This window comes from Sapajus apella, unplaced genomic scaffold, assembly GCF_009761245.1.
Source record: "Sapajus apella isolate SASKATOON/1434 unplaced genomic scaffold, GSC_monkey_1.0 scaffold20, whole genome shotgun sequence".
NCBI lineage: Eukaryota > Metazoa > Chordata > Mammalia > Primates > Cebidae > Sapajus > Sapajus apella.
The window spans coordinates 14,721,019-14,745,527 of record NW_022436960.1 but is presented as its reverse complement, the minus strand read 5'-3'; the positions used below and the strand labels follow the sequence as shown (position 1 = coordinate 14,745,527).

The 24,509-nt window shown below is 38.8% G+C and overlaps 1 protein-coding gene across 1 annotated transcript in view; it reads right to left on the bottom strand.

Annotated features, from left to right (window-relative positions):
• Positions 1-24,509, bottom strand: part of PTPN21 (protein tyrosine phosphatase non-receptor type 21) — an 88,181-nt gene that overhangs the window by 29,212 nt on the left and 34,460 nt on the right. Inside the window, exons 3-10 of the mRNA XM_032287685.1 lie at positions 20,154-20,323; positions 12,934-13,031; positions 9,984-10,051; positions 9,114-9,184; positions 6,297-6,384; positions 5,789-5,877; positions 1,677-1,764; positions 600-679 (exon numbers count right to left, since the gene is read on the bottom strand). Coding sequence (XP_032143576.1) covers positions 600-679; positions 1,677-1,764; positions 5,789-5,877; positions 6,297-6,384; positions 9,114-9,184; positions 9,984-10,051; positions 12,934-13,031; positions 20,154-20,323 — 752 coding nt within the window. The remainder of the gene's footprint in view (positions 1-599; positions 680-1,676; positions 1,765-5,788; positions 5,878-6,296; positions 6,385-9,113; positions 9,185-9,983; positions 10,052-12,933; positions 13,032-20,153; positions 20,324-24,509) is intronic.

Sequence of the window (24,509 nt, the reverse complement as noted above, 5' to 3'; positions counted from 1 at the left end):
AGTAAAATACAAAAATTAGCTGGGCATGGTGGTGTGTGCCTGTAATCCTAGCTACTCAGGAGGCTGAGGCAGGAGAATCACTTGAACCAGGCATGGTGGCGTGTGCCTGTAGTCCCAGCTACTCGGGAGGCTGAGGAGGGAAGAATCACTGAACCACAGAGTTGGAGGTTGCAGTGAGCCGAGATCACGCCACTGCACTCCAGCCTGGCGACAGAGGGAGACTCTGTCTTAAAAAAGAAAAAAAAGAAAAATGTACATCAGGAAGGAGGGGTGCGAATTCTTCAGATGGCTGGAAAAGCTGAATAATCTTTAATGACTCGAAATGCTGACCAGAGGGTTAATGTAAACAAATACATAATATTATTCCCTTTTTTCCTTTCAAGAATTAGAATGGTTCTTGTAACTAGTTGAAATAAATCTTAGAAGAAAATGATGCAGTTATTAGAAGTTGGTCCAAAGCTAAAATGAGGACAACAGCTATAAAAGTATTAAAAAAAGATGCCAATTGATAAATGTCTTTTGTGATGATACAATAAACTCATGTTTACAATTTCTAAATTCATAATTTTCCATAATTTCCATGAGCTGGACATACTTACAGGTTACACTGGTTTAGTCTGTAAAACTTGTGTCGTGCAACACAGAGTCTCCAAATATATTTTGCTGTTTCCATGTCTTCCTAGAAAACAAAATAGGCAGAAAGCAGTATGAAAACACACATACAACTTGATACATTTAATGCAGAATTTGTCTAAAGATATAATGGGTGACATCATATGACAAAGTCACTTTCAGAACACTGAGAGCCTTTCATTTTCTAACACCGTGCCCATGGCGTGAATACCACGAGTAGGATTTAACTTATGAAGACAAAACAATCTGTTCTAACAGTGTGATTCTCATATTAAACAGTTTCAAAATGACTTGAAAATCTAAAAACTATAAAAATACCAACTTTTATTCTTACCAAATACACTCAGATATTTTTAAACAAAAATATGACTCAGTAACTCAATACTGCCTTTGTCAAGACAGCAAAAGCAAGTAACTGTTAAAAAACATTTCTTCAGAGGTATTCATTTATCAATGAAATCTAAGATATCAGTGCTTATTTTTAGACAGAGTCTTGCTCTGTTGCCCAGGCTGGAGTGCAATGGCATGATTCTCGGCTCACTGCAACCTCCACCTCTCAGGTTCAAGCCATTCTCCTGCCTCGGCTGCCCAAGTAGCTGGGATTACAAATGCGCGCCACCATGCTCAGCTAATTTTTGTATTTTTAGTAGAGATGGGGTTTCACCATGTTGGCCAGGCAGGTCTTGAACTCCTGACCTTGTCATCTGCCCACCTCAGCCTCCCAAAATAATGGGATTACAGGTGTGAACCACCGCGCCTGGCCTTCGGTGCTTACTTTCTCCCCTACTTAGTCCCTGAAGCTTAATTTAAAAATTATCATGATCAAACAGTAGTTATCCAAAGACTCATTCATTCAGCATTTACTGAGCAGCCATTTTTTGCCAACCACCATTTTGCAAAATGTTACATGATAAAGCTGCATGTTTTCTACAATTATGAAATGTTATAATTTTAATACTGCCCTGCCTCCAAACACATACAGGCATGCAGAAGTAGAAGTTGTTAACTTTCAGGAAAAACCTTCCATGCAGACCCCTACTCACAGTTTGAAATTGGATGGTCTCCTCTTTATTTGCCAGCTCTAATGCGAAAAAAGACTTGTTGTGGGACATGTTAGCAATGTCATGCCACCTAAGAAACAGCAAATAGAGAATGGCAACGTGAGTGCACCATGGGGGAAACCAGGAGATAGAATACACAATTTTCCCCTAAGCCCAATGTGTAAGTTAATATTTGGTAACATTTTTGAGAAAAACAAACACAAAAGCAGCCTGGCTAACATGGTGAAACCCTGCCTCTACTAAAAATACAAAAACTAGGCCAGGCGCAGTGGCTCACGCCTGTAATCCCAGCACTTTTGGAGGCTGAGGCAGATGGATCACCTGAGGTCAGGAGTTTGAGAGCAGTCTGGCCAACATGGTGAAACTCCGCCTCTACTAAAAATACAAAAAAATTAGCTGAGCATGGTGGTGGGCATCTTTAATCCCAGCTACTTGGGAGGCTGAGGCAGGCGAATTGCGTGAACCCAGGAGGCGGAGGTTGCAGTGAGCCAAGACAGTACCACTATACCCCAGTCTGGGCAATAAGAACAAAACTCCGTCTTGAAAAAAAAAAAAAAAAAAAAAAAAAAAAATTACAAAAACTAGCCAGGCAAGGTGGTAGGCACCAGTAATCCCAGCTACTTGGGAAGCTGAGGGAGAAGAATTGTCTGAACCTAGGAAGCAGAGGTTGCAGTGAGCTGAGCTTGTGCCATTGCACTCTAGCCTGGGCAACAGAGCAAGACTCTGTCTCAAAAAACAAAACAAGACAAAAAACAAAAAACAGTGGTTTTAATCTGGTAACATTAATGTTCTAATTGGTGACAGCAGCTAGTTGCAAAAAGTAAATTCATGTATATTAAATGAGGGAAAAGAGAATTTAAAAGATGTAAAATGTATCATTCTCATTTGTCAGATTTGCTTGATTGAAGATCCCTGTCTTAGCTGGTTGCCAATGCCTCATCTATTCATACAACAAAAAAAAAGATACCTATTGTAAGAATGCCAGAAATTGCAGATCAGTGAAGCTTCCCTCAAAGGAGCACAGATGTAGAGGAAGGGGAGGAGAGAGAACACAGAAGCAAACAAGAATCTTTAAGTCTTGCAGATATACAGGGTAAAAATAAGGCACAAAAGTGGGGGAGGTGTGCTCTGAAAAGCTTCAGGGTGAAGATAAAGTTGAAATGCCAGGAACTCAAAGAGTGAACTATTCTGGAAGTTTTCACTAGGATTCGAAATCTGATACTTTCTAATTTTATATTAGCTTTTCTATATTAATATTTTATTTGATTACATAATCATAGAATTTTAGAAAAAGAAAAAATGATTATGAAAAAAATTTTTAACCTTTTCCATTACATTTATTTATGTAAAATGTATTAAAATTAATTTAGTAGTGATTTAGTGTTTGCTAAATCTAAATATTATTAGCATCACATGGTTTCTTTAAGACAACTTTAAAAACTCCTATCCAGTGATAAAGGAAGCCAGGCAAATGCCTCAAGTTCCAGATTGTGACGCTCTGGGCACCATCCGAGCCCTGCCCTTCAGGTGAAGCCCTGGATCCATTTTCTTCTCCCTGACCCCCAACTCAGCATGCTGGGAAGGGTTAATACAGGTGGCCTGGGGATGAGAGAGCAACTGCCAAAGGGGAGCCACCCAGCCCCGGGCAGTGAACTCTGGGAGTGGGGTTCTACTCTCCAAGTGATATGTCCTCCCTGAGGTCATAATCACCAGGGAGAATTCATGGCTCGAGAGACAGTAAAGCACAGGAAGTAAAAGAGGAGATGTCCATTTAGAGAAAAAGCTCTTCAAGGCAAAACTAGTTCTCAAGAAGAAATGGTAGGAATGGTTTAGAAAGCTTGAGTTGTGTGTGTGCTGTGGGGCTGGCAGTGAGTAGGGGTGGAGAAAATCAAAGCTGTTTAAGGCCGAGCGTAGTGGCTCATGCCTGGAATCCCAGCACTTTGGGAGGCCAAGGTGGGTGGATCACCTGAGGTCTGGAGTTCAAGACCAGCCTGGTCAACATGGTGAAACCCTATCTCTACTGAAAATACAAAAATTAGCTGAACATGGTAGCACACGCCTATAGTCCTGGCTACTCGGGAGGCTGAGGCAGGAGAATGGCCTGAACCCGAGAGGTGGAGGTTGCAGTGAGCCGAGATTGCGCCACTGCTTTCCAGCCTGGGCGACAACAGTGAAACTCTGTCTCAAAAGGGGGAAAAAAAAAAGCTGTTTAATAAAGCAATTAAGAGCCCAAGCATAAAGTGGAGGATCCAAGTTCTAGCACTAGTTATGCCAGTTAATAACTGGGCGACCGTGGACAAATCACAAGTTTTCTAAGCCTCAATTATCACATGTGCAAAGTGGTGGTAATACCTACTGTGGAGTATGTTATGAAGATTACATAAAAAAATACACAAAGGCCGGACATGGTGGCTCACACCTGTAATCCCAGCACTTTGGGAGGCCAAAGTGGGTGGATCACCTGAGGTCAGGAGTTCAAGGCCAGCCTGGACAACATGGTGAAACCCTGTCTATACTAAAAAACATAAAAATTAGCTGGGTGCAGTGGTGCTTGCCTGTAATCCCAGCTACTTGGGAGGCTGAGGTAGGAGAATCACTTTAGCCTGGGAGACAGAGGTTGCAATGAGCCGAGACTGCACTACTGTACTCCAGGCTGGGCAACAGAGCAAGACTCTTGTCTCAAAAAAAAAAAAAAAAAGACAAACAAAAAAAAAACCACACACACAAAAAGTGTTCAGCATAGTTTATCTGACTCATGATAAGCACTCAACAAATGGTAGACACAAAGGAAGCAAAAAACAAAAGTGACAGAATATGTTTTACTACCTTATAAAAACAATATAAGCTTTTGGTTGGACACCATGGCTGGCCTATAATCCCAGCACTTCGGGAGGCCAAAGAGAGAGGATCACTTGAGAACAGGAGTTAGAGATCAGCCTGGGCAATATAGCAAGGCCCTGTCTCTATAAAACAAATAAATAAAAAATAAAAATGAATTTAAAAACAATATAAACATAATTTTGATTACTCTGAGATTCTATTTATCCGATTAGCTCTTTCTAGAGAACAGATAACTGGATAAATAGAATCTCAGAGTAAAACTGAAAGTATTTCTATGAAATGAACTTTGGATTTTCCAGACTACAGATTTTAAGGAATAAAAGGCAGAGATTGTACAATATGGTCCAACTTAATTTCTTTAAGATACAAATTAGAACATAGAATACTATAAAGGAAATTAAAATCATCTGTAGTTTCATTTTTCAGAGTCAGCCACTATTTGCACATCACTATATATCCTTTCCATCTTTCTTACATTCCAAGATTTTCACAAATGAATGTATCATTTTTTTATATCAGCAAAAAAACCAACATTATAAAAAATAATTGAAATTTGCTTAGATAACTGGTATTTCAGGAATTTTAGTACATAACTAGTGTCAAAACAAAGATCTAGATTTTTCATAGGAAATAGCCCTACAGGCCAGGCATAGTGGGCTCACACCTGGAATCCCAGCACTCTGGGAGGCAGGCAGATAGCTTGAGGCAGGAGTTTAAAACCAGCCTGGGCAACATGGTGAAACCGTCTCTACAAAAAACACAAAAATTAGCCAGGCATGGTGGCATTAGCCTGTAGTCCCAGCTACTCAGGAGGCTGAGATGGGAGGATCACTTCAGCCTGGTAGGTCAAGGTTGCAGTGAATGGACTCTAGCCTGGATGACAGAGTGAGTATGCCACAATAAATAAATTAACCAATAAATAGCTCTAGAAACCAGAGCTCAAATTAAAAATTCACATCAAAACAAAGAATGGCCTCCATGTGGCACAAAAAAGGTCACACATTTTTAAGCATTTTATAATAGGCCATCATTATAGGCATTATATTCTGGACATTTAGTTTTGAAGAAAGTGGCTTTTGAAAAGGGCTGTTGCATTCATCAGATGTTATTTTTTTTTTCTAGGAAGGGAATTATTTCCATTTTTTAATGAGAGCTTGGGATAGATTTGTGAACAATTTAACTGCTCTAAGTACTAAAAAACAGATCACCAACAAGGGCCATAGAAAACATATAAAAAGAGGTAAGAAAAATACCTAAATACCACAGGATGCCTTCCATTCTTGTGTTTCACAAAGATACCTTCAAGACACGCTCCAATGGATATGTCACTTCCTTGGCTATCCTAAAAGGAGAAAGCAGAAAAAGAAAAACCCAGGAAGCAGATGCCTAGAAATTGCAGCTACACAGAGTTCCCCAGACTGGTTTCCCAGATGTAGAGAGTTCAGAAGACCTACAGAGTCACTATTCAGGAGGAAAAAAGTCTGAATGACATAGATGATCTTGTAGATATGTATAAAAATTTAAAAAGTCTGGGCCTCCTCAGGAATTCTAGTTCAAGACCATTTCAAAGTATGAGCCACAAAATGGGAATGTGTTTTACCCCAAAATTTTGGTCACCAGGACCTCAGCTTTTAAGTTTCCAGAGTTTTGCATGTCCTCAGCCTTTGCACATAAGGACATCCTTGGATTTCCGAACTATTTTCTCAAATTTGTGATCCTAACTTTAAAGACCCTCGCCCCTAGCTGCCAAGTCATACTTACCTTAGCAGGGTAGCTCTCTTCTCCATAGCCATCCATTCTCTCTACCTCTTGCATGTACAGCATTTCAGCATCAGGAGCTGTGAGCCCTCTGCAAACCAAAAGAAGCAAAGTTGTTAACAAAGCAAGCTTAACATGGTTTTAAAAAAGCTTTTCTTAAAACCTATATATCAATTTAGCATACAACCCTATAAACATTTCAATTTTCTAATTGGTTATATCAGTCTGTTGATATTTACTGAAAACCAGTATGTGCAAAGCACTGTGCTGAATGCTGAGGGTATCACATGAGATCCTGCTCTCTATGCTAAAAGCAGATGAGTAGGGAGGATGGGGACAAAACAACTCCCTAAAAAATCTTCAGGTGAAAGCTTGGACTCTTCTTAAACTACCAAATAATTGCTTATTATCCCAAATATCAGGGCTGAGCATGGTGACTCATGCCTGTAATCCCAGCCCCTTGGGAAGCCGAGAGAGATCACCTGAGGCCAGGAGTTTGAGCCCAGCCTGGGCAACATAATGAGACTTTGTCACTACAAAAAAAAAGTTTTAAATTAGCCAGGCATGGTGGTGCACATCTATAGTCCCAGCTACTTGGAAGGCTGAGGTTCGGTGGATTGCATAAGCCCAGGAGTTCAAGGTTGCAGTGAGCTGTGATTGCTTCACTGCACGCCAGTCTGGGCAACAAAAAACAAAAACAACAAAATAACAGGCATTACTGAGAATTATGTGCTAAACATCGAATGCAGAGAATAAGCATATGAAGAGGCTACATGAAAACCCCTTTTCGCTCAGGTGAGTGCAGCACTACTAGGATAGGTAGGAAGGCAGTGTGGGTAAAGGAGGAGTGCCCAAGTGCATGCAGACTTGCATCTCCAGCCTCACCTTCTGATGCTCCCCGCTGTCCTCAAGGCATCCACACTCCAGCCATCCCAAATTCTGCATGTCTTCGGATAGAATATGTTCCCTCACCCCTCTGGGTTTTTACACATGTGAATCCCTCTTCTTGGTACACCTGTGACTCACTAGTGGACCTGGCCAATCCCTAATATCCTTCAAGACTCTGCGTATGCATCACTCCCCCTGGGTCACTTTCTGGGATTCCCCAATGCCCCAGCTCTGTGCAGTCCCAATACATTCTGCCCATACCCCTCTAACTGCACTCATATACTCTTATACTTCTTATATGTATTATAATTACCACAGTGGGTTGTCCTACCAGCCCTCAGATTGCAGGGCTGGGAATGCACTCTTGGAAGACAAGAAATTATTCTATTTATTTGTGCGCCATAGCATCCAGCACTCTTACTCTGCCTAATACAGAGTAAGAACACTACACTATCTTTTAAGGAAATGCACAAATGAATGAACGAAAGTGACAAAAGGCAGGGCAATGTGTGCCTGAGGGATCAATTAGACTAGAAAAGAAATGGTTCATGTGGATGGCAGAAGGTAAAGCTGGGAAGGCAGGGGTTAACCAACTTGTGGGACGCCTTTAATCCCAGGGTAATGAACTCAGGTTCGTGGAAAGCATGAAAATATACACGAGCACGGGGAAGGAGAAGGAGACAGGTAAGAGGAAAGTGATATATTCTAGGGAGATTAATCTTTTGTGAGTGACTGTGGATTTGAGTGGAGAGAGACTAGAGGCAAAAGGTTATTTTATTCAGAAGGGGATAAGCAATAGATTCTAATGAAATGGACCTGCTTTCAATTCCCACCTCTGTGACATGTAGAGATAAATAAATCTTTATGAGTTTGGTTTCCCCATCTGTAAGATGGAGATAATAATGTTTACCTTAATGAGTAGTTATAAGAATTTAATCATAGAGTATGGACAGTCTCCAACTTATGATGGTTCAATTGAATGACTTTTCAACTTTACAATGGTACAAAGGTGATACAAATTCAGTAGGAACTGTACTTGGAGGACCCATACAACTATTCTGTTTTTCACTTTCAGTACAGTATTCAACAAATTACATGTGACATTCAACATTATCAAATATACGACAGGCTTTGTGTTAGACGATTTTGCCCAACCATATACTAATGTAAGTGTTCTGAGAATGCATAGGGTAGCTAGGCTAAGGTATGATGTTCAGCAGGGTTGGTGTATTAAATTCATCTCAACTTACAGAATTTTCAACTTACTATGACTTTATCAGGAGTTAACCCCGTCATAAGTCAAGGAGCATCTGACCTGGAACTGTGTTGTAGTTGGTTTAGAATAAGATCTAGCATTCTCTAGAAGAGTATATTTTCTTACAGGCAACACAGAGATTCACCATGAAAGAATATCAATATCTGCAAGTATACAAAGGTATGCAAGAGCACAGTTCCAAGTAATAAGCACCATAGCTTATTACTTAGCATAGCTCCTCCCCAGATGACAGACACAGCCCATAGGTATACAGAGGGAAGTAACCCTGTACTTGCTATGCTGTATCATTTAAAAAAAAGCAAACCTCCCTAATTTTACATTAACCTATACAGGATGAGGTTATCACACAAACCTTTACTATATGCAGTAAAGAACTGGCACCCTTCAATGACTGGCTGCCTTCAACTTCCTCAGTGTTCTTACTGGTAAAACATGGACAATAAATGAGTAATGTGGGTACGTGCTTACTTAGAACAGTACATGGCACATAGTGAGTGCTATGTAAATGTTGGCTACTTGTAATTGCAGTGGTAGTAATGTTCCAAATTTAATTGGGCAAATAAATATTAATCATGTAAATTAAATATTTGATTGAATATTTCAAATTCAAGCAGACATTGGTTCTATGCTATTTCCATGTCTTATTTCTTAGTTACCTGTATTTCTGATGTAGTAAGGCCACTTTTTGGGTTGCTTCTTCCAGTACTTTTTCATCTTGTAACCACCCCTGAAAAAAACACACATTAGTAAGTGCATAATAATTCACCCAAATTTCTTAGAAGGAATCATTGCCACTGATTGTTACTGACTCTTGTCACTATCAGGCAAAATTATGACCATTGTTAATATATAAGAGCTTTACTTACATATGTAATCATCTTTCTAAGGAATTAAGTGGCTTCTTCACATGAGCCAAAAAAAGTTGCCCTACCTTCTCAATGTTAATTCAGGTTGTTGACAGCAGTCAGCCAGTACTCAGCCCAGCAAGATAAAAACATCTTGTGCGTTCTCTCGCTGGCTGTGTAGACACTCAGAAGAAGAGCATCCCACCCCTCCCTTAGTGGCTGCAATGCAGTTTCTGTGTCCCTTCCATCAGTAATGGCTTTATAAAAGGAGATGGCAGTGTCTTTGGCATCTACTTTTTAAATTGTTGATGAAAAGTGACATTCATTCCTCAATATAATTTTGTAAGGTTTCAAGCCTTCAGGTAAAAACAAAACCTATGCATGCTTCCTGAGACGCTGAAAATGAATCCTTCTTTTTAAACTCACATTTAAATAGAAAACAAATGTCTCCAGGTACAGTGCAGTGACTACAGACCCCTCAGTTTCTGTGGGTTCACAAGGACCAAGATGACTACAATCGGAAAAGCATTCACACTTGAGATATTTATACGAGGGACTTTTTTTATATATAATGCTATTTCTGACTAGTAAGCCTATCATATGGACTTCATTTCAGGAATTATTAAGGGTACAGAAGTAAACTGTTTCTTTCAAAAGGCCCAGTGTCAAAAGAAGTCTTACCACAGGAAACAAGGCAAATTTCTGAAGAAAGTCCTGGGATTCATACTGATCAAAGTCACCAAAATCAGCTATATAGAATGATAAATATTCACATGTTAATTATATTTAAATTGCATTGCAAAATATGCACAACAAAAATTCAATACAGTATATATAGATGGTATGCTTATCTTTCAGAATAAATTTTTTCTTTTTTTCTTTTTTTTTTTTGAGACAGAGTCTTGCTCTGTCACCAGGCACCAGGCTGGAGTACAGTGGCACAATCTTGGCTCACTGCAATCTCTGCCTCCTGGGTTCAAGCAATTTTCCTGCCTCAGCCTCCCTAGTAGCTGGGACTACAGGTGCATGCCACCACGCCCAGATAATTTTTGTATTTTTTATTAGAGACAAGGTTTCACCATGTTGGCCAGGATGGTCTTGATCTCTTGACCTCATGATCTGCTCTCCTTGGCCTCCCAAAGTGCTGGGATTACAGGCGTGAGCCATTGAGCCTGGCCCAGAATCAAATTTTTTATAGCTATAAAAAGTATATTTTAAAAGTATCTTTTGAAAAATATTAATTAGGTAGATATGAGTCTTGGCTTGGAAAAATGCCTATGAATTAAATTTCTAAAAAGTTCCAAGCTATATATAATACGATCTCATTTTTATAGTTAAAATGCAAACACAGCCTACCCTGTCATCATATATGCTTATGTACAGAAAAATGTCAAGGAGAAACCAAATTGTCAACAGTAGGATGACCTCTGGGGAACGGATTTAGACCACCTGAATATATTAGAACAAGATATATTTGTTTTGAAATTTTTAATTTTTTTTTAAATTGACAATTCAGCAAAATGCTCATAAAAAAGTAATTCTTAAAGCCAAAAATGATACTTAAGAAAATCCATTGCTTATAGCCATTACTGGAAACAAAGAAAAAAAAAGAAGAGAAAATCCAAAGTACCTTGAAAAGGAATGTGGCTCCATATGCATCAGGCATTTGTTTAAAAATGATATATGTCTCCATGCCTGCTAACAGCTGAAGGAATTTTATTAATAATTCTTCTGATTAAAGTTCACTCCCAAGGCTAAATGCCAGTTATTGTTTGAAATAATGCCCCATCAGGAATCTTCCTGGACAGGCACAGTGGCTCACACCTATAATCCCAGCACTTCAGGAAGCCAAGGAGGGAGCATAGCTTGAGCCCAGGAATCTGAGACCAGCCTAGGCAACACAGCAAGACCCTATCTCTACAAAAGAATTTAAAAATTAGCTAGGCATGGTAGTGCACAGCTGTAGTCACAGTTACTTGGGAGGCTCAGGTGGGAGGAGTGCTTGAGCCAAGTAGGTCGTGGCTGCAGTGTGTCACGATCACATCACTGCACTCAAGCCTGGGCAACAGTGCAAGACTCTCCAAGAAAAAGAAAATACACACACACATGTAGATACATGTAGATTAGACATGTAAAAATGAAAAAATTAAACAATTCAAAAATGCTTGAGAAATGCAGAATCTTCATTTATATATGTACATTTTAAAGATGAGGTCTTGCTATGTTGCCCAGGCTGGTCTCGGACTCCTGGACTCAAGCAGTTCTCTCACAGTGGCCTCCCAAAGTGCTGGGATTAGAGGTGCAAGACACTGCACACAGCCATCTTTATCTATTATGATTGATGATATTACTATATAATCCAGGACAACCATTTAAGAAAATAAACAAGTGGAAGGAGGGTGAGGGATAAAAGACAACACATGGGGTACAGGGTACACTGCTCAGGTGATGGGTACACCCAAATCTCAGAAATCACCAAGAACTTATTCATGTAACCATGGCCAGGCGCAGTGGCTCGTGCCTGTAATCCAGGACTTTGGAAGGGCGAGGCAGGTGGATCACCTGAGGTCAGGAATTTGAGATCAGCCTGGCCAACATGGTGAAACCCTAGCTCTACTAAAAATAAAAAAATTAGTCGGGTGTGGTGGCAGGTATCTGTAATCTCAGGTACTCGGGAGGCTGAGGCAGGAGAATCACTTGAACCTAGGAGGTGGAGGTTGCAGTGAATCAAGATTATGCCACTGCACTCCAGCTTGGGCCACAGAGCAAGACTCAGTCTCAAAAAAATTTAAATAAATAAGAAGAACTTATTCATATAACAAAACACCACCTGTTCCCCAAAAACCTATTGAAATAAATAAATTTAAAAAAAACAAATGAAATGTACTTAAACTATAAGTGAATATAACCTCATCAAACTCACTGACTGGCACTTCTTAAAATATTACCTATTAGCAGATAAAGTCTTTTGAACTAGATGAATACATAGCATAGTATTAATAAATATATACATATATAGTCATATGTCACTTAATGATGAGAATATGTTGAAAAATGCATCATTAGGAGATTTTGTCACTATGCAAACATCAGAGTATACTTTCACAAACCCAGGTGGTGTAGCCTACTACACACCTAGGCTACACTGTATAGCCTATTGTTCCTCCTAGGCTACATGCCTAAGCAGCATGTTACTGTACTGAATACTGTAGGCAATTGTAACACAATGGCATTTGTGTATCTAAACAGAAAAGGTAAACTAAAAATACAGTGTTATAATTTTATGGGACCACTGTCCAATATGAGGTCTTGTTGGCCGAAATGTCATTTGGCATGTGATTGTACTTATGTGTATGTATACACATATATACATACTTCTACTTATTGTACTGTTTGCTCTGTTGACATATAACATGATTAACTTCCAGAAGTCTCATATTTCATTCAGGTATTCCAAGTTCATTCTTTCCCAAAAGGAAGCCTGTTTGATAACAGAACATTTCACAAATACATAAACACTACTAAAAATGTAAATAGACAGTTAACTTAAAAATCCCTTGCTATTTTGTTGCAACACGCTTTAATCTGATAGAACTATTTTATTATGAATTTCTTATTTATTCTTATTTACCTTGAACAGCTAAGCCTGCTAGCTGAATTGCCTGTTCTAAGGTACAAGGAATATTTCCTTCCAAGATATCTTTCTTCAGTTGCAGATAATACTGATACCTATAAAAAAATGTCAGTTTTATAAGGTCAATGTCAATATTATCTCCAATTCAGACATGATATATTTAACCATACTTTGGTAGAGAAGCAAAAACCAGTAAAATAAAACTTTAATCCCACATGGTATCTTTTTGTTTTTGTTGTTTTAGATAGCGTCTCCCTTTGATGCCCAGGCTTGATGCAGTGCCATGATCAAAGCTCACTGTAGCCTCAACCTCCCTAAGCTCAGGTGATCCTCTCACCTCATCCTCCTGAGTAGCTGGGACTACAGGCACATACCACTATGCCTGGCTAATTTCTCTATTTTTTGTAGAGATGGAGTTCCACCATGTTGCCCAGGCTAGTCTTGAACTCCTGGGCTAAAGCAATCCTAGTACTTGGATTCAAAATGCTGGGACTACAGGCATGAACCACCATGCAGAGCCCCCAGATGGTTTCAAACAAGGATGAGGAAGTCCTCAACCATATGACACTTACACACACTTTAATCAATCTAATGAGTTACTTATCCCAGATGATAGTTATTCCAAAACTAAAACAATCCTGTAAGACAATTAGTCATCTGTTTCATGCCCTATAAAATAGTCCCTACTATTTCTTTTTAGTTGGAGAAATGGAAAGCCAATAGCCAATCTTTATTTTAGAAACTCTGACTAGTAACTTGGTAAATAAGACTGTGCTTACCTTGTTTGGTGAAAGTTCCTTAGCACTGGAAAGTAAAGCCAGAGAAAAATGGTTTCTGATGTTTCAGAACAGGCTGATATTAAAATATTTCTAATGAAATCCCCCAAAACAGCTGTTAATATGCTTTCTTAATATAAGGTAGTGTGGGTTTACTTCTGTTTATCACCCTGCTTGTACTTTCAATATGTAGGGCTCCAGTTACCAGAACAAGCTTTAGAGTCAAGCAGACCTGAACTCTCCAACATAGTATTCTGCATGAACTTAGGCAACTCATAATCTGTGGGTTTAAATTCTAATACCAGCAAAATAAGGGTACCATCACCTCGTCACAGGACTCAACATATTCAAATAATAATATATGTAAAGGACTAAAAGCACAGCCAGCAAACAGCAGCTGTTATCAATCACGTACTTGAAGCCACTCATTTCTTCACTTTCATAAGGTTTTAGAGTGAAGGTTTACTACTTCCTTTTACTCATTCACTAAACAGGTAATTACTGGGGTCTACTATGTGTTCAGCATTCTTCTAGATGCTGGGAATACATTGCTAAATGGAAATCATGGACACTCTGTCAGTGCAGTCTATGGAGTCATCTGGAATCCAAAATGTCCTCCATATTTGGTGGCCGTGACGTGCAGCCCAATTATAGTTCATGTTTGAATTCCTCTGAGGGCCCACTCCTTTAATCATTTCATATGAGTCTTTATCATCTTATTTCAGCCACAGGCATGCAAACCTCTGTTCTTTATTACCAAAGAACTTTACCAAAAATTATCCATTCAATTAAGATCCAGCTTTTCCCCTTCCACCTGCTAATAGCCAAACCTGTGGATTTCTCCCTCTTAGCTAATGGGATGCTGGTAGTTCTAGGATCCATCAAAGAGAAAAACTTGAGATTTTCTATAAGGCAGCTCCTTTCAAAAGCTTACCTAAGGGAGAACATGTTAAGGCAGTCTCTCTATTGAACATGCTGTTCACAGATTTCATTCTAAATATTCTAGGCCAGTGGCTCATGCCTGTAATCCCAGTACTTTGGGAGGCCAAGGCGGGTGGATCACTTCAGGTCAGGAGTTGGAGATCAGGCTGGCCAACATGGCGAAACACTGTTTCTACTAAAAATACAAAAATTAGCCAGGTGTGGTGGCACATGACTGTAGTCCCAGCTACTTGGGAATCTGAAGTAGGAGAATCGCTTGAACCCAGGAAGTGGAGGTTGCACTGAGCCAAGATGGTGCCATTGCACTCCAGCTTGGGTGTAGCAAAGAGACTTCGTCTCAAAAAATTAAAAAAAAAAACAAAAAAAAAACATGTAAAAGCAACATAACTGGACACAATTAATGTAGCCTTCCACAAAAACTTTTTTTGTCTTACATTACACTGTTATGAGAATTGATTCTTCCATATTTGCTCTAACTTACTCATTTCTGGTTCAATGTCTTACATAAAATCACACCTGAAAGTTTCTGTTTAAATGATATACCAGAAAAATGTGTCATGCTTGCAAACAGGTATGCTTCTTTGTGTCACATAATGAATGATGGAACTCATATTTCTTCTTTTGTTTTGACTGCCATTAAGCTCAGAGCTAAAATCCAGGCATAGTCACACTCATTATTATCTCTCTTAATTGCTTTCTCTACTATTTAAAATAGTTACCTTTCAGTGATGAAGAGCTGGAGCTCACAGACTAAGCAACATGCTCAAATCCACAATGCTAGGCTGAGCTGGAGTTTGAAACTCCAGGTCTGAATGACCCCAAAGGTCATGTTCTTAACCGTGACAAACCTATAGACATTGTGCCACCTGTAAGTACTTCAGTAGGTATTCCTAAAAGGTAAGCTTTATTTTTTAAAAAAACATAGCTACATTTTTATCACACCCAAAAAATGAAATCTTCATACTATCCAATACCTGATTCATGAACAATTTTCATGATCACCTCAAAAATGCATTTTTACGGTTCTCTTAAATTACAATCCAAACAAGGTCTACAGATTACATTCGATGTGAATTTCAAAATCTCTCTTGCTAGAAAAATGAAAATTTTTATTCCCTTTTGTTTTCATGTTATTTATTAGCAGAAATGGAGCCACCTGTTACATAGAATTTCCTACCTTTTAGACTTTTCTGATTGTAGTCTCATGGAGTCGTTTGGCAAGTTTACATATTCTCCAATTTTTCCTGAAAACTAATCATTAGATCTAGAACAGCACTATCTAATAGAACATTCTGTAGTGATAGAAATTATCTATATCTGCACTGCCCAATATAGTAACCATTAGCCACATGTGGCTATTCGTACTTGAAATGTGGCTAGTGCAAGACAATTCTTAATTGTATTAATTTTAGTTAACTATAAATAGCCGCATGTAGCTAATGACTACCTTATCGAACAGCGCAGACTAGAGGCTTGCTTCGATAAAAGTTCATTTTGTCATTTTCATTGGTGGTGCCTAGTACTTCCTGATGCATTACATCAGAAGAAATGGTATTTGGTTGTCCCACTTACAGTGATGCTGACACTGCCCACTGAGTTCAGATGATGCCAGCCTGTTCCTTTTACCCAAAGGTTTTAGCTGGTATCGATGATGGTTATCTAGACACATTATTCCATTAAAAAATGAAAACGGTGATTCTTCTATTTCACAATTTATCCTGCATTTATTAGCTGTGACTCTGCTATAAAGATCATTTCTTTAACAAATATTTGGTTACCTCTTTAAACAGTCTATAAAGAAAGGATAGGATAAATTTAATGCCATTCAGAATAATAATGAATTGGTATTCTAGCAAGTTTCAAAGGTGACCAATAAGGTTTTTTTCTGAATGCATTATGAATGTGTGAATTTTTAAAGATAAATTTGATGTGTTTTAATCCATGCAGTTGTATTTTTTGTTTTGTTTTGTTTGAGACGGGGTCTCACTCTGTCACCCAGGCCGTGTTCAAGGGATTCTCCTGCCTCAGTCTCCTGAGTAGCTGGGATTACCAGTGTGCACCATCATGCCTGGCTAATTTTTGTAGTTTTAGTATAGATGGAGTTTCACCATATTAGCCAGGCTGGTCTCAAACTCCTGATCTCAAGTGATCCAGCCACCTCGGCCTCCCAAAGTGCTGGGATTATAGGTGTGAGCCACCATGCCTGGCCCAGTTGTATTCTTTATGATGATCAAAATTTCCAAGCTTTGCACAGTGGCAGTATCATAGCCAATGAGGTTTATCCAAGGCACAATTACTGATAATTGAAACAAGATTTCCTCTTTTCCAAGTAAAAACTCCAGGCACCAGAGTGTTTGCTCTCTCTGCCATGTGAGGACCCAGCCAGAAGTTCTGCAAGCCAGGAAGGGAGCCCTCATGAGAAATCAACCATGCTCAAATCTCCCAACAGAAAACAAGCCAGCTGTTTAAGTGACCCAGTCTATAATATTTTGTTATGGCAGCCCATGCTAAGGTATTTTCGCAGGTCGTTTTTTCTGGATATATAATCATTGCCTCAATTTCCTTTCCTGGAGGAGGTTAAACGTTACTTTTTTGTCTGTTGGCATGAAGCGTTTTTCCAGAAGTCTGATACCAATCCTACTTTCTTACTTTTATGAGTAATAGAGTTTTAGTCTGGACGCCCAATTTCTGGTGACTTTGCCGAATGTGTTGGCACTGATTTTTCTGAACTGACCATCCCAGGTACACAGTAGGCCTTTTCAACATACAGTGTCAAGTCATCTTCCTTTCAAGAAAGTTTTCAGAATGTGTTATAGCTAGAATATAGAATTTGTTATATCGTTTTTAGAATTTGTTCTTTGCCAATGTTTTGCCTTAGATCATACCGTCAGAAGAATGTTTTGGCTTTTTCCTTTAGGGAATCCTATCACATCTGCTTTTTAACTTGTCTTCTACACTTTTATCGTTTCTATCATTTCAAAATTTCTAATTGTTTTGACAGCTATTTTCATATTCATCTGTTACATAGCCAAATTATTCCCAAACTTTTCTAATTCACATTTAAATGGTTCTTTCCTATCTCTGTTATTTTCTTAATTTTCTTTAGTTCATTTTGTAGTATCAGGTACCAGTTTTCTACTGCTTTGTGGTCACATTTTCTGTTAAGTTTGTAATTTCTGAAAGCATATTATTCAGACTGTTGTTCTCCCCGTTTGTTTTCTTACAATATCTTTGAGTGGGTTTTTTTAGAACACCATTTTTGAGGTATACTTGGCATACAAATAAGCTGCTGAAATTTCAAGTGTACAGTTTTGACACATGCATGTATCCATGAAACCATCACTACAAGATGAGGAACATACTGACCACCTGCAAAAGTTTCCTTGCACCCTGCACAATCTTTCTCTCCTATTCCTCCCTGCTTCCTAGGAAACCACTCATCTGCTTTCTGTCTATGGAAGACAGACACACTCTGGATATCTTGGACCAAGAGGTAACCTAGTGCATGGAAAGGACGCGCTGAGGATGCTGGAGCAGTGAGAGATAGAGCGATCGTCCTTGAAGACTGTGGAGCTGGCAGACAAGCTCTGCAAGGCTGACTTCTGAACTTCTCTCACAGAAGTCAATGATATTTAGGGTTCTGTGTTATATATAGCTATACTTAATCCTTATTGATACAACTTCTCTATCAGGCTCTCCTATACTGAATCAATGAGCAATCCTATTGATGGAATCTAATAGGCCCATTCTCTCTCAATCCAGCTAATGCCTTTCTGTTCAGTTCTATATTGTAAACCAATGCCTAGATTACGGCACAGGCATTCCTAAACTGGTCTCCTGCCTATAGTCTTGTCATCTCTGATCTACCTTCTACGATGGGTGATCTTTGTACAACGTAAATTTAATGACTCCATTAAAATTTGAAAATGTCTTCCTCATTGTACTATGACTTTATTGCTAACGCCTATTTTTTAAACCTCCTCTCTAGTTAATACCTGAAACTTCCTGAAGACCTGTAATCGTTTTCAATTGCAAAAGCTATTCCCTGTAGAACATTTCTAAAGTCAATTTAAAAGTCAGTCTCTTTACCTTTCTTGTTCAAGTTCCCCTTGCCCCACCCCTAGGAATCCATGGCTTTAATTAAAGCATTTATTATCATAGAATGCTGTAACTATTTATATGAACTGCCAATTCCACCAGACTGCAAACAACTCCTCCGGAATAGGATTTCAAAGCGTATTCACCGCCCACTCTATTCAACGCAGTTCTTAGATCATATCTTCAGTAAATGTTTAAATGAGTTAAAGTGATCAGTTCAGGCTTTTCCTTCTGGCTTCCACTTTTCTCTTCAATATTTCTATCTTAGACTTTTACAGTCAGTTTGTGTTTATCCCTACCACTGGATCCTTACTGCTTCAACTTTCCATTCTCTCCTAATAATTAACTGGCAGACTCAAACAGCACTCCACAAACATGGGGCAGTACCAGGTTCTTACTATCTGCAAGGCACTGTGTAAGATATCATTAAGTAAAGCTAAAGAAAACATGGGCTTAAAACCTAGGAAAAAGATATATGCACAATTGTAATATCAGGCTATGACAATTACCACCTTAACACAAGTAGAATCAAATTCTAGGTCATAAGGCAAAACTCACTCTATCCTGGGGTCATACATGCTTCATGGAGGAGGTATCTTCTAAGAACCACAATTCAGGAGGCAAACAGGATTCCAGTAAATAAATGTGAGAGAAAGATCTAGGACACAAAGATGAAAGGGCATGCGGCATGTTCTGGGCCCTTGAAGTAGCAGCTTCACTCAAAAGTAACATTAAATAGGATTAAAAAGATAAGGTAGTGACAGGATTCAGAGAACTCTGAAAGGCAGGCTCAAGAATTCAAATTTTATTCCTTTTTTTGTATGTTTTCAGAGGGAAAAAGAGTAAGAATCCTTAGTCCCTCGATTCTGCTCCTTAATATCATCTTCCCATTCTGCTTTTGTCCCTATTAAGTGCACCTACTGGCCAAAATTTCCTGATCTTAAACACTTCCCTACCTCTCTTCTATACTCCCTCCCCAACCTGTATACAGAGTATAGCTAGAGGCAGAGCACTCCAGGAGCCTTTCAACACATTTCCTTGAGGAATGAACACAGATTTTGTGACTAATTTTTTAAAAATCTCTCCTTTCCTCATTACAAAGAATCAGAAACAAAACAACAAAAACATTAAAGGTAACACCACTACAAGAAGAGTTCACAGCTAGGGTAAATACATCATTTTTCTCTTTAATAATTCCTTTGTGCCTAGTGAACCTGTAAGTTACCTAACATGCAGTAAAACACTCTGGCATGCCACATGAGAACCTCCTTGTAATACCATGGCTAAAAATGTGCGGCGAGAGGGCAAAGTTTCAAGCTTATCTTCTCACTTCAACCTTAGTTTCACTTTTTACATCTCGCTAGATTACTTCCTGAAAACAAACAGCATGTAATTTCTCACCTGGTAATCTCCTGCTGCAGCTGAGAAACTGAAGGCACGTAAAACACCACTCCAAAATAGACGGTAGGTTCCAATGCATATTTATCCAGCTGTTTCTTCAAAGGTTTTTCCAAATCTACCCACCGGCGCTGATTTTGCTTGTTGTAGTACCAGAGGCTGAAGTAAGTGACCTGGAAAGACAGAAGGTCACTGAAGGAGGCAGTAATATACAAAAGGATTTCAATGACTTCAGTCCCACTAATCCATGACCTGGGACTAAGTGACAGCAGGCTCCTATTGCCTCTCTTCTCAGAGAGGAACAACAGCGAAAATGGGAGGGAAAAAAAGGAGGTAAGATTGATCTGTAACTAGCTACTCATATTCAGGAAACAGAGGCAAAAAGTCAAGTGCACTTGCATATCATTTATTAAACTCTGCATCAAAAAAAATGCATTCATAACCTAGACACTGGAATGTAGCGGATGCTACTCAATTTTACATGCAGGTTTTAACAACAACAACCAAAATACAGAAGAATATTATCTTTGGTTTTTCAATTAATAAAACACTAAATTTATCTGTCTATCTATATACCTATCTATCTATATAGATATAGATATAGATATAGATATATTTGAGACAGAGTCTTGCTCTGTTGCCCAGGCTGAAGTGCAGTGGTACAACCTCAGCTCACTGCAACCTCCACCTCCCAGGTTCAAGCCACTCTCCTGCCTCAGCCTCCAGAGTAGCCAAGATTACAGTGTGCACCACCACACCCAGCTAGTTTTTTGTAATTTTAGTAGAGACAGGGTTTCACCATGTTGGTCAGGCTGGTCTCAAACTCAGTTGATCTGCCCGCCTCGGCCTCCCAAAGTGCTGGGATTACAGGCATGAGCCACCACACCCAGCCTCATAATTAATATTTTTAAATAATCATAACTTGGGTTCTACCCAGTGGACTTCTGAGTAAATAGTGTTGAACCAACTTGTCACTACTCTTAGTTCTGGTTTCTATAAAAACCATTATTTAATGTAAGTACTATGAATTCTAGTATTCAGATGCAATTGCAACTCTTCTTTATCCCTTTGTCCCCAAAATTTCATTAGATACAAATTTAAAACAATTATAATGCTATGGAGGGGAATGCTCTTTTTACACACAAACACACACACACACACACACACACACACACACACACACAGTGTATGAGAAAAGCTAAGACTAATGCAACAAATAATGTTGGTGTATTGCTCAGAAGTTTAAAGAAAATGCCCAGATGTCTTAGCATTTAGATTGCACTTGCTATGTAATGAAACTCTTAAGGTAAATCAATACTAGCCCTGGGCCTGGTCAACCTGAAAGGGTATTGATGCACTTAGGAGTTGAAATGGCAGCCTCAAGCCACTGCTAATACTTGCCTCAAAATCTATCTACAGATCAAGAAAACTGGAAAATCACTGCTTTGTAGTTGTACACTCCAGAATAATATTGTCCCAACAGAACTTTGTGTGATGATGGAAATGATCTGCATCTGCACTGTCCAATGAAGCAGCCGCTAGCCACATGTGGCTACTGAGCACTTGAAATGTGGTAGTGCCACTGACGAGCTGCATTTTTAATATCACACAATTTTAATTTACTTAAATAGCTGCAAGTATCTAGTGGCTACTGTACTGGATAGTATAGATTTAAAGCAGCAAGAAAACTGAGAAACAATAGGCCATTTCTTTGACCTGCAATCCTCATTCAAATATAAAATAAAACTTTAATCTGTAAGGGAAAAGCTTATGCAAACATGCCCTCAATAGTCATTTTATTATTATTTTTAACATGGTTAGAGCATACCTTTAAGATTAATCAAATAAATTCAACAAGAGTGAGGAATGTGCCCATTTTCCCCTATACAAATCTCTAGTTTACTGCTGAACTTTAAATTCTGTTGAATGAAAAGAAGGAATATTCTCTTGTTTCTTAGTTGCCACCTAAGTCATCACACAAGAATGGAATATTTCGAACATTTCCTATGTACCAGGTTCTATTCCAAGAACTGTAGAGGTATCATAGATTAACTCATCATCACTCATTTATGAAGTAGGTATTTTTATCTGTGTTAAACTCCAAAGCCAGTGTTTCCCCCAAGTATTGTCCCTGGACTACCTCTACCAGAATTACCTAGAGGGTTTCCTGGGCACAAAAAGCTATTAATCTCCTACGTAATTCTTGTGTCCCTTAAAATTTGATAACTTTGCACTACACTACACTGCCCCTCCAAAGTTATGCAGGAGAAAGTTATATAAAACCTTATCTTTGGCAGGCATGGTGGCTCACACCTGGAATGCCAGCACTTTGGAAGGTCGAAGTGGGAGGAGTGCTTGAGCCCAGGAGTTCGAGGCCAATCTGGGCAACATGGTGAAACACTGCCTCTACAAAAAATACAAAAAATTAGCCAGGAGTGATAGCGTGCACCTGTAGTCTCACCTACTTGGCAGGCTGATCACTTGAACCCAGGAGGTAGACAGAGGCTGCAGTGAGCTGAGATCGAACCACTGCACTCCAGTCTGGGTAACAAAGTAAGACCTTGTCCTTAAAAAACAAAAAACAAAACAAAAATAACTTATCCTTGACAAGTTTCATGGAAATAAAACTTCTGAAACTCCAAGCATACCATAATATATCTGAAAGGCCAAGTCCTATGGTTAATCATATTCTGAAGTTATGATATTTTTTAATGAATTGCTTATTATCTGTAAGCACAGAATATATATCACACATTTACAGAAAACAAGTGCTATTCTTTTCTTCTTTTAAACTGCAACTTATAGAAAAGGAAAATCTGGCTTAATAGAAAGAGCTTGCTACTTACCTACAAAGTTCTGAGTTTGATTTCCAACAGCTACTTACTAGGCGTGAAATGGCAAAGTCAACCAGTCCAATTTGGTTTTCTCAAGTGTAAAATAAGGTAATACCACCCTCAAAATCTTATCATAAGGATTGGATAAGGGAAAACCATGTAAGTACATTTTGCTACAAGAAAACCATCAAATTTTACTTTTTGAAAGAGGGTCTCACTCTATCAATCAGGCAGGAGTGTACTGGCATCATTAAGGCTCACTGCAACTTTGAACTTCCAGGCTCAAGTGATCCTTCTGCCCCAGCCTCCTAAGTAATTAGACTACAGGTGCATGCCATCACACCATGCTAATTTTTTTTTTCTTTTTTTGATCAAGACAGGGTCTCACTATGTTGCTCAGGCTGGTCTTAAACTCCTGGCTTCAAGTGATCCTTCCATTTCAGCCTCCCAAAGTGCTGGGATTACAGGGGTGTGCCACTGTGCCAGCCTGAAAACCACTATATTTTTTAAAATATTATTTAGTTTCACCCATTCTCCCCACCAATTGAACAAAATAAATTATTGACTCTGCCTCTCAAAAGACTTTTGAAATTATCTACATGTATTTGATTACAACAAAATACATTTCTGTTACTATGTCTGCATTTTGTTCCACCTTGGAACACAAGTTTGGGGCTGAATGTACCACATTTGGTCTATCATGTATATCACTACTATGCACTTTAATTCCACAAACATTTATTTTTGCCAGATTAGGAATCCTTTAGGATCTAAAACTGTTTTGGTCATTAACAGTATGTCATCATTTTTAACCAAAATGAAAATGTCTTAAAAATATCCTTTGAACAAATTAACTTTCTCTCTGAATACATTTGGACTAGACTGTTTCAAATACAAAAATAGAATTATAAAATTTTAAGTTTATTGTATAATTTGTGGTTGTACCTTTTGTGAATGGGCTGTGATAGAATTAAAATAACACTGAACAGTCTGCTAGCGTTCTTTTAAAAAGCACATTCTGAAAGGAAAACTGTTAAAATGTGCTAAGTTTATCAGTGCATCTATTACTCGTAAGACATGAATTAGAAAATCAAACAGAACTGGACAAATACATTTGTTGAAATTGAATCATAACTACTTTTTCACAAATTATATACCATAGAAGAGATTAGCAAAAACTTTATCTAATGGTACAAACAGCTGAAAAGACTGGTGGGCTTAAACCAGACATGGTGGATCATGCCTGTAATCCCAGCACTTTGGAAGGCAGAGGCCAGTGGATCCGCTGAAGTCAGGAGTTTGAGACAGGCCTGGCCAACATGGTGAAAACCCATCTCTACTAAAAATACAAAAAATTAGCCGGGTATGGTGGTGGGTGCCTGTAATCCCAGCTACTCAGGAGGCTGAGGCAAGATAATCGCTTGAACCCAGGAGGCAGAAGTGAGCTGAGATTGTGCCACTGCACTCCAGCCTGGGTAACAGAGCAAGACTCTATTTCAAAAAAAAGAATGGTGGGCTAAGTAAA